The sequence below is a fragment of the Micrasema longulum genome, unplaced genomic scaffold, assembly GCF_059751315.1.
Source record: "Micrasema longulum isolate JH-2025_06_02 unplaced genomic scaffold, ASM5975131v1 h1tg000383l, whole genome shotgun sequence".
NCBI classification, from domain to species: Eukaryota; Metazoa; Arthropoda; class Insecta; order Trichoptera; family Brachycentridae; genus Micrasema; species Micrasema longulum.
Window position 1 is genome coordinate 1,247,869 of NW_028277584.1, and position 18,979 is coordinate 1,266,847.

An 18,979-nucleotide genomic window follows, 5' to 3' on the forward strand; every position below is an offset into this window, starting at 1 on the left:
ACCGTTTACTTCATTTTACTAGTAATACTGATTCAATAACTATTGTGCATCATTTTCAATATCCTTTGCGTATGTACAAAAACTACAATGAAAAACATTTTTTCAAATATTTATAATTATATTTATAAACAATTAAAACAAGAAAATTACATTTTAATAAGATTTAAGAAGAAAATAAATTATTTTGCCGGAAAAGATAAATTAATGAGATAGTTACTTTTCACACAAAGCACTTGAATAACTTAATAGTATAAGATTCAGCAATAAATAAAATGTATATATTTGAAACAATAACAGTGAAAAACATATTATTTATTTTACAATTGTATCATCTACGTTAATAAATAATAAAGAGGAATAATTTGGGCAAATTATTATTTAATTTGTTTGTTGATTTGTATAATGCAAATTCAATTGAAATGTTAATATTTTATTATTATTGATATTTAAAATATTAACTTTGTGGTCAAACATTTTTCTAAATGTTATTAAATATTTGTATTTAACCACTTACCGACTTTTCTATGTCTACCGGTTTTGAGACGTACCCGTCTGCGATGCAACGCATGGCATTTTGGTTTTATATTTTTGTGCAACAACTATGGTGAAGGTGCATAGTGGGTTTTGCATGTTGGTTTTATTTCGTGTCCTGACTAACAGACGGGTACGTCTCGAAAATGAAAGACATAGAAATTTCAGTAAGTGGTTATATACAAATATTTAATAACATTTAATGTTATTTTATAATTTGATTTCATTTATACTATTATTCGTCATTTCCAATTTCTAAAATGATAACATATTCCAATTAAATAAATATTTGTTGTACTAAGCAATTATTTTAACTTTTACAGGAAACAAAGTTATAAAAATCAAAATGAAAAAAACATATCCATAGATTGATTTCTTAAAATTGCCACAAAAGTAGGTTTACATATTAACACAGATCAAATGACAATATTAATATATGTCTCAATAGACAAGCAGTTAAAATGCATGCAAAAAGTGTATTTTAAAAGAACATTTGTCCCAATAATACTTTCATTTCTCTCGGATTATAAATACTTGGGTAGTAAAATGTTAAAATTTTAAAATCTCATCAATAAATTAATGGGCACTATTAGTAACTTTTTTTAATCTAATGTGTGATGAAACTGTCATTTTGATTATTTCAATAAGCATCTTTTTAATTTCTTTGCAATAGGTAAGAATGACATTTAAATATCCTTGATGTTTTGAAAAACCATTCTTCAGATACCGCATCAGAAACAAAAAGCCAATTATTTGGAAAAGTAAAGTGATAATTTAATTGAATTATATTGTATTTTTGTCTATTATTAATTATCTAGGTGTTCTGTTAAAAAACAATGTACTTTTCATAAGCTTTTTTCTGATGTAAATTGTATTGTTGGTTTGGTAAATTAACCATTTGCAAAACAATACAATAAACATCTTTCTTGTCCCTTGAATACAAATCATACGTCCAATAATGAAAATTCGTTCACCTGTCTGTACTAAATTGGAGTGTTGCTTTAAACATTGTAAAATACTTTTTTGAGAAAAGTTTTTATGGTTTTAAAATTCTGATACAAATTTATAGATTTTTATCGATTTTGTGAAATGAAATAATTTTTTAATTAAATCTATGTAAAATTCAGTCTTTTGTACTCACCGGGATTAAAAGATTCATTTAAAGAGCTTTAAAAAATCAGTTATATATGTTTCGTCCCTATTGATATGTACAGAAATGCACAATGAGTTTTTCTGGGTTATTATGTCGTGTGCTCTTCGCACTCTTTTCCAATGTTTCGGTATGCATTACAGCAATGTAATATCGTGTACTTGGGATTTGTACCATATTGCAGTCGTTGTAATATGCAGCTTGTTAATCTATACAACACGGTATATAATGTCGTATAATATATATCTACATAAATAATATCAAACCTAATGACAGACACTGTGATGTGATCCGAAACATTGGAAAAGACTGCATATGGCACATGGCATAATAACTTTGAAAACCTCATTGTTCATCCGAACGGCTGGAAAATCTAAGAAATGTATGGAAATACTTAATTATATTAAAATATTATATCATTTTTGTATTACAAAAATAAATAACCATACAAAGAAGTTGAACTATTCAAAATTAAATATATCACTTAAAAACTAGAGTAAAAAAAATACTCTGCCAAAATTTTGACAGGAATAGTGAAATTGGCATTGATTTTTTTCACTTTAATTGGGTTTTATTTTTTATTTACTAAAGAATTTACTATAATATTACATAACAGATTATTTAAATAATTAAATAAAATCTTCATCTTTCAAAAAAATGCATGACTCTAATACCAGCGGAAGGGCACGGCACGCAGGCGGTCAGCTCCCTCCTTGACCAGCGGCTTGTGGAACTCTCTCCCTGGCTGGCTGTGAAAAATCACCCAGCAGTGCTCGCAGAAATACTGCAATCACAATCACACTATTATACCTATGCTCTAATTAATATGTTTGTTCCACACAAAGAAAGAGAAATTTTCAGGACTCTAATCAATAATCGATCTTTAAATTGAACCAAGATTTGTATAAATCCATCCAAAACCTCATAAGACTTTTTATTCTTGTTAAGATTTGTTTATTTTTCAGCTTTAAGCTGCTCACTTGATTTTTTACAACTTAAGGACGCTTTAGAGCAGGCATGGGCAACCTTTCCCAGGTGTCCGGCCAAATTATCATTCTGTCTCCGAGTCAAGGGCCGGACCAAATTATTTAACATAATAAAGTAATATTAAATTGAATAAAACACGTTGCCACTTTTTTTAATTTATTGCAACAGAGAGGGAAAACATTTTTGAGAAGGAAATATGGAAGTCTAGACATTTACAAGGCTTATGACCTGTTATTGGCTGGTTTAAGTGGCCACATTAAACACTGTGTAACATTCACCATTCTGCCTTTATTTGAACATCCATATTTCCTCAACTCACGTTGCTACTTCTTTTATATATTTTCATTTTTATAATCAACGACATAATCTTTTTCTTCTTCTTCGGCCTTCTGTCCTCCACTGCTACATATAGACCTTTTCCATACCCTTACATTTCTTTCGTTCAGTTGCTGCCTGCAGCCAATTGTTACCCCCTACACAGGGGCTATGTCGTCTAACCATATTTGTTTAGGTCTTCCGACGCCTCTCTTATTCTCGCAAGGTTCTAACTGTTTATAACTCCTTAAGGATAATCACATAGAATTTTCGAGATTTTCACCTGTTATCGTTTGAATTAGTGTGTTTTATCCTCGAAAAAAACTGTTCACTCGTATATGTGCTGCCAAAAAGACAAATGATTTTTCTGAAAATGCGTGTAAATTTGTATATTTTTCTTTAACTACAAATAATTTATAAAAAACCGTCAAAGCAATGTTGTTAAATTGTGATTTTAGCACTAAATCCACCTGAAGCTCAATAAGTTTCATCTGTAAATTTGCCAGCACATTATTTACATCAGCGTCCATCGGACGAGCAAATATAGCGAACGCTAGTGATCATGAACTAGTGGAATAATAAAAATAATAATGGTTTATTAACAAAAATGACAATTTCCTTATCTACTACATACATACCTGGGTAATAGATTTCTCTGGATTATGTCTAGTCTGCCTAACTAGGTACAACCTGTTTTAAGGCACACATTTTTATGCAAAAATAAACAATCACATGACTACCTACTTGTTAATTTATTATAAATTTATACAATACATATACTTTTTGTTTTTTGTGAATGTTTTTTAGTAAGTTTTCCGATTTTTCTTTACCTAAATCCAGTAACCATTTTATTACAAATTTGTATAATAGAATTCGGGTCATGATTGTGTTATCTATAGTAGCTTCAAAACCATATTCAACAAGAAAACATAGATAGTCTGATGCTTGTTGAGTCATCTTTTGATTAATATTGATATTTAAATCTCCAATTATTATTTGCGTTTTCATCGATTTAATATAATTAAAAAATTTGACAAATTGTGTTAGGAAGTTGTCTATATTTTGGGTAGCTGGTGAATGGTAAATGGCAATAATACAAAAAGAGTTATTTACAATCATTTTAAGGCAGTTGGCATAGGTGAAATTAATCTCTTAGATTTTAATGTGAATATTATCTTTAGCATAGACAACATTGCCACAGTTTTGGTTAAAGTTATTAATAGTATAAAATTCCTGATAATTTTGTATATATTTGGGGACCTAAGCATCATAAAGCCAACATTCACTAAAAATAATAATTTCAAATTCAAAATTAAGACCATCACAAAACGTTAGGAATTCATTAAAGTTATGATGAATACTCCTTATGTTTTTTTGCATTATTTTAAAATTAAGACTTGAAATATCAAAATCATCTAAATAAGCCACCACAAGGAAGAAAATGAGCATTGCAAGCACCCGTGCCATCTCCATTATTTAATCCCTCCCTGGAACTATTCATTTCTTTCTCTATTACTTTGCTGAGATGTTTGAGGGCCTGGCAAAATAGCTAGGGAGGGCCGGTGGTTGCCCATATATGCTTTAGACTTTAGCGCATTATGATAGATTGGTATTTCACAATATTGTGTGACGCAAAATAGATTACTAATGAAGTGCTACTTTGATATTATAACAAATCAATTTATAATTATTGAAGTGGATCCACATGGATACATAAACAATCATGTAGTTTTGTGTTCGACTACAACTACCATTACGCCATTTCACCGTAGGGGTAGGCAGAGAGAATGGACCACCACACACATCTATCCTGGCATACATTTCTAGTTTCTTCCACATTCATCCATCTTCTCGTACATGCCCTTTGGTTCTGTCTACTTTTGATATAACCAGACTTAAGATTTTGGTTTATCTGATCACGCCGCGTCTTCCTTGGTCGTCCTTGTCCCACGTTAGCGTTCATTCTCGCCATGTACAGTTTTGTGTTCTTTCTGTACATATTTATGATGAAAATAAACTAATTAGGCTATTACGCATAAGTCTTAACTTTCAGTAAGGTCAAAATAAAATCTGCAAGTAGAAAATTAAAAAAAATATTTAATCATTAAAAATTTACTGTGAAAAAGCATTATTATAAAAAATAAGCCATATTTTCTACTGTTTTTTCATTCAAGGGGATGTCCTTTGGCATAAATCGTTTTACTCAGATAAAATAAAGGTAATTTTTAATTACCTCATAGATATTTTGCCAAAGTGTGACTTTGACCCCGTGACCACGCAAATATTAATTTAGTGTGTAATTAATAAATGTGTAAGAATATGGTGATCTACCTGTAGACAATTGACATTGGCACAGAAGAAGGTGGCGAACTTTCCTCCACAATGCACTCCACGACACTCATCACACATCTGGTCATCCAGCACGTACGGCTTCACCTGCAATCCCGAAATACCTGTACTCTACTATCCTACTACATTAGTTGGAAAATGTTTTTAAACCAAAATACTTGGTCTTTCCTTAAAATTCTACAACTTACGCCTTACATATATAAGGTCAACACATCGTTTAAACTTTTGATCTTTTCAACTTGTACTCTTATTTGAATATCCTTTCTTCTAGTCTTAGCTTACCGGTGTCAAATTACTGAGAAAGTGAGAATTCCGGAATGCACAAATGAAAGCTAATACTGGAAGAAATCATACAAAAAATGGACACTTCGAATACATGTCACTATTCTGGACAGTGACAAGGCCTCCAATGATAAGAAAAATTATTATGGATGTATGATTGCATTTATTACATTTCAGAAAAGCGATAACATAACAAAACTAATCGTTACATTTTTCATTAGATATTTATTAGTATCAAAATATTTGTTTTTTCAATTAATTAAATTATCAACATGTAATTTCATATTTTGAAAATTTCCTAAACGCAATATTATTGGGGTTTCTTTACAAGTTTGTAGGACAAGTGTCCATAATGTACTTAATAAAGATACATGAATGAACAGACCTCAACTCGTTTATCAATGTCCCCGTGCTGCAGCTGCACAAACCGGGCCGAGATGGCGGCGATGTAACTCTGCTGGTTACTGAACGCCACACGTCCTGCACCCTGCAAAAATAATAGGAAATAAAATATTTACGAAACATACCGGAAATTACATAAGAATCAACTAAATTTAACTGATTTTGGAATGTTATTGAGAAAAACATATTTTTAAAAAAAAACAACTTTTATTTAGGAAACATACAGTACAGTTTCATAGTTTTAATTAAATTTGACTTAATTGTAATGAACCAGTGAAGTTTCCATATTATATTACATGCTAAGTTTATGAATTAAATATTTTTATTATTTCAAGTACAAGAATAGTATTATAAAGGAAGAAAATAACAAAACTGAAATTAATTTAACATTTAATTTAAAATTAAAAACATGCTCAAGTAATTACAAAATTATTTACATATCGGCAGTGATACTGCAATCGTCGTGGTGAAGTGGTTAAGACGCTTGGCTCACACACGAAAGGTTCCGGGTTTGATTCTCGGTGAAAAAAAAATCTAATGTGAAATAAATTTTTCTCAAGCCTGCTTGTATTGTACTGTAATTCACCACTGTGATTGGGCCGGGCCTTCTGGCCTCTTGTAGTGCAAAAAATAATAATTTAAAAAAATACATATCCTGTTTTTTTTAAATGAAAATGGTTTACTTTAATACATTCCATACACTGCTATTTTTATTATAAATAATGATCGTTTTTCTGATGCTCCAGTGGTATTTTTGGTTGATTAAAATCGTAAGTATTATATTAACAAGACGCTTTTTAGGTTCCCCTGCCAAAAAATTTAATTGATAGTTATACGGTATTGCAGTATCACCGCCAATAAACCTTAAATGGGGACATGTGTTGTAAGAAGATACTCATTATGCGAACTCAAAAACAGAATGATCTTTATTCATTTAGATAGGTTCAGAAAGTGGTAAAAAATAATCGGAATATTTACTTACAAATACTCGTATCACACTGCTATGCACGAGATATCTCGCTTCCACAAATCCCAAATTTATTTCAGTTTAAGTACATCTTACTAGACATTGACCCTGACAGAAAAGTCTGCTTCAGCACTGGACATATTCAAAAGTAGAGTTCTTTGTGGTGGCGCAGTAGACGAAATGATGAATTGTACAGCATTTATGAAGCCTCTAATATCTCAACACATTAAGACTGTGCAAGGTTAAGATGGGCTGGACACGTACAAAGAATGCCAAATGTGCGGGTACCTACGAGAATCATGACTGGACATCCAGGGGGAAGAAGGATTTGAAGACCTAGCACAGCTTCTACAAGTTGCAAATTGGAAAATGGTGCCGGAGTAGGAGGCAAAAGTTGAAGAAAGCTAAGGCTCGATTTGGTCTGAAGCGCCATTGAAGAAAGATATATCCTTTTTTTACTCGCCATGTACGTCATATAATATGCCAAGGAAATTTATTCCATTCAAGGCAAAAAAAATTGGTTGATACCTTGGGATACTTAAGATCGGGGTCTGTGTCAATGCCGGCGTAGCATACGGCCCCATACAGGCGGTCCATGATGGTGGCCAGCTCGAGCGCACGCAGCGGGCGCGGGACGCCGCCCACGAACACCGTGAGGCGCGGATCCAGCGAGGCCCGTACGTCTAGTACGCAGTCAGCGTCCTGCAGGCGCCATGGTCGAACTTGCACGGGTTTAAGCTTAATGGTGGGCGAGGACACGCACAGGTACAGTTTCTCTTCTTCTGAAATGCATGCCTCAATCAAGCGCTGCACGGAGCTCTCCTCCTGCCGAAAAACACACTTTGTTTTAGCCCAAACAGTTATGTTTGCAAATGTTCAAGTTGATAAATATTTTGACAGAGGGAAAATCCTTGAGAAGGAATGTTGAAGTCTCCCTCTGGAAACGGTGATGTAATGTTGTGTTACATTTAGTAAAAGGAGAGATCGGCCGTGGCAGTATTAATTGAATCAGCATTCACTTCATAACACTTAATCATAAATTTGTTTTATTCTTAACCCAACTAAAGGTATGGGAGCCTACTCCTCCCATTGATGGGTGACATAAAACAAATATAATACACACAGAATATTGTTCTCAATGTATTCATAGAATCTATACAAAAAACAAATCAAACAATCAGCAGTGGAATTTAAAGCAGGATTTATCATCATCATTCCCTTTCCGCACCTAACGGTGCATAGGGCACTGCATTGGTAAATCAATCGCAGCATATCTTGATCATATTGTTACATAAAGGTTATATGATCAGTCTTACGCTTAAGGTGCCAGTCCGGGGACTATGAAATATTCTTGAGTAAAAACACATTTTTAAAATAAATATTTCATGTCGGGAATCGAACCCTAGACCTCTTGGGTGGTAGGCAAATGCGCTGACCACTACACCACGAGGCCGACGAAGCAAAGCAGGATTGGTGGCTAGTTTTTCCACTTATTTCAGGTGTTAGCATATGTATATTTATTAGTCTAGACGAGAACGTTGACAAATGCGGGTCGATGTCTACAGGGGTGGCAAAGGAAGTGAAGAGAGTCCGACATCATATTGCAAAGAGAACATTGTCTGTAAAGGTTTGTTTGTTAGCTCTTGGATCGAGAAATGGGAGATTTTCAGGGGTGCCCATAAATACCATGACCGGTATTTACCGAACTCTCTTCGAGAGAATGTACAGAATGGTTAGTAAATTTTGTATATTGTCATGTCTCTGGGAATGAACCGAACAAATATTTTGTGCCCTCCTTTCCCATCAAAGGGAAGTAGTGTTTCCTTGTCTTGAGAACAGATAAGAACACAGGAGCATGTTTTTTACACTAATAATAATACTGGTAAATCTTAATTCAATTCTAAGTCAAAAGAAAGAAATTGGACTTCATTCAATGAAAACTAGCCATCATGTCTTGCAAAGGTTACAGAAATATCGGCTTGGTGTCTGCTCAAGTTCTTGGCGGCTTTATGTGACTCAACCTCAGAATTCAGAGAAGCTATTCAGCTCCCTATGAGGTTAAGAAGAATCTCACTTTCGACCTGGTTTTATCAAGGAACCGGAAACATTTTCTCACTTACTTATCCCACAGGACGATACCAGATAGACTACAATTTCCATGACCAAACTCTGCCTGACACAGAACAGGTTAAATTGAGGATCTTTTTACTAATGTAGGTGCAGCATTTGTACCTTACGATGGAATGAGAGAACTGCCTGCCAGGAAGTTAAAATAAATGGGTGAGATTCTATGATTAAATTTATTTATAATGATTCTATCTAGAGGGTCGCACCATGAAACTTTACCTGGAAGAGTAGAAAGGCGTATCCCTTAGGAGGAAAAAAAGTCTTATTCTCAGCTTTGTGTGGCCAGTCGACTACCAGGGGGCCAAATCGACGGAATGAAGAAGTTATTTCATCTGCCACAAAAAATTCAGAATTTTTATTTTTGTTTTATTTCTTTATTCAATTTTCATAAATATCATACCTACATATTAAATATTAATATGCAAGTATAAAAATATAATCACAGCAACTAAATGTCTGTATAAGGGCGAATCTTTAGATAAACACATATTTTACCATAATATACTTAATTATATTAAATAAAAAAAATTTAGGCCACCTAGAGATCTCCGCATCTTATTTTACCTTCATCGATGTCTGGGGGTAGACCTCCCACAAACACCTTCCTCGAGAAGCGCTCCACAGGGCCCCCCTCTGAGCCCGTGCTGGTTGAAGATGAGCAATCGGGAGACATCATGCCCGACAGACCTGAGGACATTGTAAACTTTACTATCACTGTTCCCTTATCCGCTCCTTATGGTATCAAATATCAATCGATCGTATCAAATATTGATTTGTCTAACTTCATCTAACTTCACGTCATGAAGGCAAGATTATCAGTCTTATGCTTATAAACTATGAAGTTTTGCGGTGTAAAGACACTTTTTATTTATTTAATAAACGCCCGAGGGCTATTACAATAAACAGTTCAAAGTATATAAAGCACTGTAGAAAATAACTTAATATAAAATCATAACTATTTCACTTAACATGTAAGTAATAACTTTAAACTGTTAAAAGGCAAAAAATCTCTCTGGAAGCGGTGCTGTAATATCATTATTTTTTCATAAGTGGAAGATGAGATATTTTGAAATACATGTATTTAAAAACATAAATTGAATGCATTTTTATATAGTGTATAATAATATATTTTTCATTATTTACAAAAATAACTAAATAATTATGGCCTGTTATAGCAAAATATGACGAGATATGTAGTCTTGTATTCTATCTAGACCAATGTGACATCATAGCCACACAAGAGTTAAATATTTAAATAATTTAAATATTTAATTCCCCTTCGTACTGCTGCGGATATTTTAACCAATCTTTTGAACACATCCAGTGGTATTTTCCCTCTATGATTACTAAATGGAGATTCTCGCTACTATATTTGGCCCTGTTATAGGTCCTGTTGGATATATAAATCTAGTGCCTTGAATTTCAAGGCTTTTAAAAGGTTTTGTTATCATTTCGGCGAATCGATCATGTACAATTAATTAAATCCCAGTCAGTGAACAATTCACGTCTATCTTTTACTCAATCCAATGAAGTGTATATTATGTACTTCTGGATTACCTTCTTACAGTACTAGACGCTAAGGCTACCAGATAGCCAGAGAGCTCCTTCTGGCTGCTTTTTTCGTTTGGCAATGACCAATTTTCCCGTGTATGTGGGCACTGCCAAATAGACTTATGTCCTCAGATGCAGTGTGGTGGCCACGCTCTTCAGAGCCGTCTGAATGTAGTAAAAAGAATCTCTCACATAAAATAATGCCACACAAAATAGGTAAATTAAAAATCTATAAAAAAACTTTGGTTAGTAAGCAATTAAAATTGAAAAGTGAAATATCTGTAATTTAAATTATTTTATACTAAATTCGGCCCTTAAGGCCTCACTGAATCGGCCCTACGGGCCCTGATGCATCTGTTCTTTTGACCTTATTAAATCAGCCCTACTAATTAATCTGTCATAGTCTTGTTCAACGGCCTCAGCTGATTGGCTCTTAGGCCCTTGGTAAATTAGGATCTCAGATGCGCTCTATATTAGTTATACACAATTTAAATTAAAAAAATTGCAATACTTATATAAGTTATCCATAATAATTAAAATAATAAAACAAAGTTATGTTATTTTTGATATAATTGAATTATTTTCACCATGTAAAAAATAATTTAATTTATTGGCATTTATGAAAATTTAATATTTTTGTAGTCATTTAAATTTTATGCCCAAATAAAAATATTCCTGAATTATAATCGAAAATCGGATAATTTAAAAATTTATGAATAATTCTAATAAATTTAAAGTAAATGAAAAATATTCTAGTAACTCATTAAAAAAAAAAATTGAGAGGTAAATATTGTAATAATATTACAAATATATAGAGAATTATCTAAAAATTAATTATTATTTATCTTTCGCCGCAACTATTTAATTGAAATCTCTTAACTTTTTTAATTTTTACATTTATTTGACAATCCGTTCTTACAGTTTTAGCTTACGGAGATTAAATTACTGGGATAGCGATTTGCCAAATTTTACCTGACGAAAATGACCCTGATTTAGCGTTGATACCACGTTAATAAGGCTTAAATTCCAGTGCGCGAGTAGAAGTGACAGACGCAAGAAATCAATTTCGGAGTATTAAAATTATCAACAAAAATTTATGACGAACGTTTTTTTTATTGATTTAAAATATTTTAAAGTTTCCCTTTTTTCAGGTGACTATTTTAAAATTTGAACCCCTTTTACAATATTGTTTATTAAATTAAATTTTATATTATGGTTGATTTTTTAAAATAGTGACTTAAAATTGCAACGGCTTAACTGTAAAAAAACATTTTTCAATGCATTTTTAATATATACATAGAATATATTATATATGTGGATATGAGTTTATGTTTATGATTAGCCAATTAAGTTGTGAGCAATGACGACATAGGTAAAATATATTTTTAATTACCTATTTAATATTTTACATGGTTTTTCCATACATTTTAGAATGGTAAGAATCAATATTAAGTACAAGAAAAAAATTTTTTAGTACTTTTTTATTGTACTGAGCTGTTATCAACTTCATTATTTAAAAGTACAAATTAAAAATTAAGAGGTGCGAAACTGATTTTTAGAAAAATATTCCTAGAAAAAAACCATAGTAAAATATTATTTAAAGTTGCCATTATAATTTTTGCATAAATTTGTTAATACGGTACAAAAAATAAAATAAATCAAAATTACCAGGCGAAGGGTGGTCACCCCCCGCCGCCCCTATTCCCTGCTCCTCCAGGCCCAGAAAGAATGGATATTTTACTGCGAATATAAAAAACATTACTTACGCAAACAAATGTTAACAAATTATGAATTATGTCCAATATTTGGTTAAACCATTCAGATAGTTCACAAAGATAAAATTTTCAACTAAGATAGAGAATTTCTTTGAGAATCGAAAATGAAAATATGGACATTTACAGGGATTTTGATTCGTCATTGGCTGCATTTTTCAAACTATTTTGTACCAACTAAAAAATTACCAAAATGAACAACTGAAAAATAAAAAATTCGGGATTCGTATTATTCTTATTTGATTCAACTGTTATATTTTAAAAAAATGGTAATTTGATAATATCGGATTGTTTTAATTGCATTTAGGTTATTGTAAATCCAAATGTATTATATTTTGATGATCTTGAAAATTTGAATACACGCGCTTCAATTTTACGGGTTACATTTTTTTTACCGGGTTACGGGTTTATAAAAATATTTGAAATATGTTAACTATAAAAAACACAGGATTATTATCTATATTTTGTATGTTCCTTGCGTTAATATAAAACAATGACCTATGCATTGCTATAAATGAATATGGAAGTATATATAAGAAAATAATATTTTAGAAAAATTCGAAACCGGAGTGGTAATTTTTTTTTTTTTTATGTAAAAACGCGGTAATCTGGTTTTTTCGCCATTTTTACACCATTTCAAAGAATTTTTTTTTTCAAAATTACGTTGTGCATCTGAGGATCTGGGCTATATTTTTTTGTAAATAAAATGAACATTGAATTACAAAGCGTGAAAAATACAAATATCGTTTTGTATGTACAATATGCATTTTTTATTCTTTTCCTTTTATAACAATACTCTCATTCATACGTGCTACGGAAAGAAAGGTTTTTATAAAAATCCTCATTTAATATCAGATAACATGATTTTGTGTTAATGAGGTAAAATCAAATTTAAAATAAGTTAATTTGTGGAAAATCATGTCTCCGTAGCAACAAGAAAATTTTTGAAAAATTGGAAAATTAAATGCTCACTTCTTTTCGAATTGTTGTGTGAAATTCGGATGTACGTTGTTGAAGGGGGCACTAGTCTAAACGCCATGTGTATACTGTTAAATTACAGCAAAATATATTTATAATAAAATAATACTGAAAACTTGAATGACACGAAAGTTATAACTGGCGGTAAAGTACTGAAAAAATAAATGCACAGAAATGCATTCACAATCATTTTGAAAATTATTCTATCGCGCTTACTATTATTGCCATTAAACAAAACTCTTCATGAAGTACTCAAAAAAAAATATATATATATATTAACGGGGCTGGTTGGTTAACCGTTTGGATCAGGAGGGCAATAATCACAATCGGAAGATACACAGGTCATACCTTCGCTTTGACAGTATAGTTGACGATGACCTTTCCTGAGCGATTAGGAAGATACACTACTGACTCTGTATCTTCAAGTTTAAGGTAGGTACATCGATATGTACCAAGGAGACACGTACCTCTCGGTACTAGAGTGACATACCTTTATTATGATAATACGGTTGAAGATAAAATCTCCCGAGTGATCACGAAGATTTACTACCGACCCCGTCTCTTCAAGTTTTGAGATAAGTAAATTGATATGTACTGAGAGTTCAAATACCCCACGCATTCAAAGTGATAAAATGGGGTACCACCGACCACTTTTTTATTTTATTACGATTTATTCTAATTTTATGTCGTTTTGAGGTTGCCTTTTTTTTCCTAAAATCCTATTTAAAATGCTATAGAGAAATAAGTAAATTTTAAAATGTTGTTTAGGGCGGATACTTTTTTTTACCAATAAAACATATAATACATATAGTAGATATTATAATCCTAGCAGTCTGATTCTAAGTTCGCGATAATTTAACACAAGCTCGTGTTAACAGGGGTGCTATTCTGAACCACTCTCGCGGCACTAGAAAACAGTTTTTTTCTTGTATTTTGTATGTAAATACACGAGATAATACGGGCACGAGAGCGTTTGGAATACCAGCCTAGAATACGGATTTGTATTTATGTTTAAATTAAAGCGCGGCCGAGCTGATTTCAGCGTTAACTTGTGATACGGACTTAAAATCAGACCCCAGGAGTTATTTAAAAAAAACTTATTTGGGACCCTACCTACATAAAAAGAAAACATTTTTGTGACAATACATAATAGCATACATAGTTAATACATCCAAAATAGTAAGAAAACATAGTATAAGAAACATAAAACATAGTACTCTACACCATCTATATAAATTACATTAATAAATACAGTTGAACATGTCAATTTATTTATTATGGATACGGCCTTAGTCAATTACAACAGTTACACAAAGAAACATACGAGTGTATGCAAGAAACTTAACAAAAATAACATAAAACTATGTAGCAAAGACAAACAAGGGCAATACAATATTGGTATACAATATATATTCATAAACACGATAAACATGTAAGGTAAAAAAAATTAACGGACAACCCAATGTTTGAAAACATTTCGGAGAAAATATTCATGATTAAACTTAAAATATCCAGATCATAGCTTTCTTACATTTTTATTTACTTTACACACTTTTTATCATTTTTGCCTTGGGAATGATAAAAATTGCAATAATGTATTTTTTTAATCAAATGACTATCTTAGGAATTTTCCGCTTTAATAACTTTGAAGGCTGATTTCAGCGAATGTTAAGTTATACTTTTTTTGTATTATTATGAAAGCTGAGAGTCTAGAGCAGTTTTCAAAGTTATTTAAAAACAATGAAATCACCTTTTTGGATTTTTGATTTAAACTTGAAAATTCAAGTCCGACTCGCTCGAACGTAAATTCTCAATTTTAAGTCAAAACTTCCGTAGGTTTTATTAATGTTATGAAGCTGATTATTTTATGCGTGAAAGCACAATTTAAATTTAATAAGATGCAAAAAAAAAACAAAAAAACTTTCCACAAATTATTTTTTTAAAAATGAAAACCGATCCAGACGAAAATTTTTAAAAACCAATTTAAAAAATCATAACTCGAAAACTATGCAATATCGCGGAACATACATAGGGGTGATTCGAATACCCCTCAACACGAGGCGTCTCCATTTTTCCTTTGGACGTCACTTCTCCGGCCACCTGTATAAGACTGAGACAAGCATTATCGACTAAATCAAGATCCTTGCAATATGATGGAGTGATGTGTTAATTTGGACATGTAGAGCGAATGGATGGCAAAAAATAGCTTAAGGGACCATGTGAATGCATGTTAATGAATGAAGACAATAAGGAAGACCGAGAAAGACATGACTTAACTTGAAGAAGAATGTCATTGATGTAGAAGACTGTCACAGAATTTGTCATTCAGGTCAAAATTTAGGGAAAAATCGATTTTTGTTTTTCACTCACACTTTCGAATAGTATTATATACGTGTGACAAGTATGAAGAAAAAACGTAATCAAAAATCGATGTTGATTTCAAAATTGGATATCTACTCAATTGATTTAGTATTAAAAATCACTTATCTGCCAAAGGCCGAGATTCGAGTCACGTGGCTAATTATCTGGCATTGCTGATTGTGACATTAAAATACCAAATCAGCTTAGTTTCATTACCTATCACTATTCAACAAAATGGATAGGAGTAGCCCTATACAAAAAAATTATGATATTGTAAAAGTTTGGTAAAACTGGGCAAAATTGTCACGTTTGACGGTGCGTAAAAAATTTGTTTTGCGCAAAAGCAAAAAATTAGCCACAGACTGCCTACCTCAGTTAAAAAAAGTTACTACATAACAAATCGACGGATGGCCCGTTTTTGTTACACATTAATTTCTAGTTAGAAGTTTTGTTATTCAGTGGAAGAAGTTAAATAATATATTTGGTTAGTGAGATGTATTCTGTAACTTTATTAATGTTTTTTGGTATATTTCTAAAACATAAACATGTCTCGGATGCTTTTTCCTTACATTTAATCTTAGAAAACATTCTTTGAACTGTCAGAAAAGGTAGCAATTATCTTGTGTTTGGATTATTTGAGAAAAAAATATATTTTTTAAAATTGTAAAAAAAAAAAATGCGTTGCAGTGTTTTGTTTTTAAATAGTACTTCGTTCTGAATGACCTTTACGGTGACTTTTAGAGACATCTCTGAAAACACAGCCAAACTAGAATGACCATAAAATGATTACATTTTTGGGTTAATTCTGAAAGCTTATATTTTTTGCCGCTAGATCGCCAAATCAAGAAATTTCAAGAAGTCGAAGTATGTGAGTCTCCCCTTTAATATTTATATGACTTTTTTTAAATGTATTTACATAAGCTGTGATGTTAAGTAAAACACATAACTAAGCACTTCATTTCCCCTATGTTAAATTGATGAAGAGTACCTATGAAATATTGTACCTACTCCTAGATTTTACTACCTTCCGATGTTTTATACTCTCAGGAAATTATTGGGTTTGATTGTGATTTTTTTAAGTTATGCACCCTTCGATGTTCGCACTGCAAATATTTCATTCGTTTATTCTTCGTCCATTCGCTCTCCTAATTTTATGGATATCGGCTTTGAATTATGTAGTAATTTCAACATTTTGTCAAGCTTATGTGCAATATGTAATTAAAGTAACACATATCTATGTGTTACCTAATATGCACATTTACAACACTATATGCAGAAAAAACGCAAGGCATTCTGGCGCTTTTCTTTTCACATTCCATTGAAAATATTTTCAATTGCTTCGTATAATATTGAATACTAGAGATGTTTTCACATTATTTTAAATTTTAGATCATTTATACGTATGAATATCCACATAAGGTTATTAATTATGAATAATACCTACCGTTTACAGTGTATTTATTATGAACCACGGACATAGGATAGCCATGATTTAAAAATAAATAAAGATCTAATAGCATCAATGCAAAAACACATATTTTGTAATTTTTTAACTAAAATCACTACAACAATAACTTTAACTTAAATGGTATTTATCTAAATAACTCAATGTAAACATTAATTGTTAACTTGTAATTATTTTGCCTTCAGTAGTCAGTGATTACTTATCAATAGATAATGCAAACAATATCACAAATTTATGAAGAAGTTTAAAATTACCATATTTGATACAAGCTAAAATATGTATGCATTAAAACCTTTTTTCCCGTAAAATAAGCAGGTATTTTCATTATTCACCATAAAATCAACCTTTGTTTGTAATGGGAAAAAACGCGGAGATATTTAAAAATATTTCAAGAAGAACAAATAAAACTTTCCAGTACATTCTTTTGTTTTCTATTCTAGGATTTCTCAACAACAATACATTTTGATTATAATAATTTTTTAGTTCATGTTTGTCAATTCTGAAAAGAACCACATTTAATTACCACATTTAAAAATAAATCCATTTACCTGAGCTGTTACCAAGTATTTACAAATATTCCGTCTATTGTTAATTTCAATTAAGGACCTAGCTTTGCAAGTATTTTCTTTTTTTGTTCTCATGTTTATAATTAGCTGTAGGATTATTTCCATTTTCTAGTTTAACAAACATAGGTACATAAAACATTCAAGCTTTTTCAATTATATTCCAATTTACACGTTTTCAGAAAAGATTTAAGTTTTCTTTATTTTCTTATGGGCTTTAAATCCATTAAGTTTTAATTAAAATAACATTATTACCATGGGGAATACAAACAAAGAAACACATGGCGAATCAACTTGTATACCACATATTCGATATGGCACCAGGAAGACGCGATCTTCTATTACATCTCAAGTTTCCGTTCGGTGAATGCTCTCGCTTTCCCTTAGTTAGCGGAGAGACAGACAGCTTCCGTCTATTCATGCGCGCGAACGCAGAACTTGATTTTTACAGCCTCCGGGATAATCAAATCTCATCTTCAATTTTTCTCAACCTCGCCACTCTCTCAAATAACCAAATTTCCCCATAATAATACAATCTTTTTCATTTTCCATGTATTCCCCCGTGATATACTTTTCCCTCATATTAAAACACCTAAGTAGGTACTTAACATTTATTTTATCAATCTTGTAACATGTCACAACTGTCAGTATCTTTTACAATCTTTTTAATCTATGCAAACAACTAGAGATGAAAATAATCGACTAAATTTACTAATCGAATGAAGGAAATAATCGAAATAATCATTCGAATGAATCATTTATTTCCGGTATACCATAGACAATAGACACAGAAATTTATTCAAAGACAAACTCCGTTTTTCGGGAGAAATATCCATGCTTTGGGAATGTAAGGTACTTTTTTTTCTTTATAAGAAAAAGAGCCTTCTACCAAAACGCGATAACATCGGTCAAAAACAAGTGACATAGATTTACAAATTAAAATTAAAAACAACACAAATATAAAGGAATAACAACATGAACACAAGCAAAAAACGATACCTACATTGTATGAAAACTTAGAGTTGGTTACATTCTAGAATATTTTCAAATGTTTTGAATTTTTATTTTACTTAAACTAATAATATAATATGAAAAACAAAAGTCACGTACTAATACGGATTTTATTTTTAGAAAGCCGGGACGTGAATATAAAAAAAGTCGTGTGTTTATTGTATGTGA

At 31.5% G+C, this 18,979-nt stretch overlaps 1 protein-coding gene across 1 annotated transcript; it reads right to left on the reverse strand.

Moving 5' to 3' along the window:
- Positions 1–192: 192 nt before the first annotated feature.
- LOC148282027 (cytoplasmic polyadenylation element-binding protein 2-like) lies at positions 193–13,589 on the reverse strand. The gene is made up of 8 exons (XM_088225761.1): positions 13,406–13,589; positions 12,330–12,401; positions 9,675–9,797; positions 9,330–9,442; positions 7,512–7,808; positions 6,000–6,101; positions 5,315–5,419; positions 193–2,465 (listed from the first exon to the last, which is right to left on the reverse strand). Exons 1-8 carry the CDS (start codon positions 13,470–13,472, stop codon positions 2,349–2,351), a joined length of 996 nt encoding a protein of 331 aa, XP_088081887.1. The 5' UTR covers positions 13,473–13,589; the 3' UTR covers positions 193–2,348.
- Positions 13,590–18,979: the final 5,390 nt, after the last annotated feature.

Bases quoted from the DNA above. Each gene is read 5' to 3' on its own strand.
- LOC148282027 (XM_088225761.1), bottom strand. From the start codon at position 13,472: ATGGCGTTTAGACTAGTGCCCCCTTCAACAACGTACATCCGAATTTCA. The intron at 9,443-9,674 runs GTAAAATAAGAT...TTTTTGTGGCAG, and splicing joins ACCCCCAGACATCGATGAAG to ATGAAATAACTTCTTCATTC. The intron at 2,466-5,314 runs GTAGATCACCAT...TTGTGATTGCAG, and splicing joins CCAATGTCAATTGTCTACAG to TATTTCTGCGAGCACTGCTG.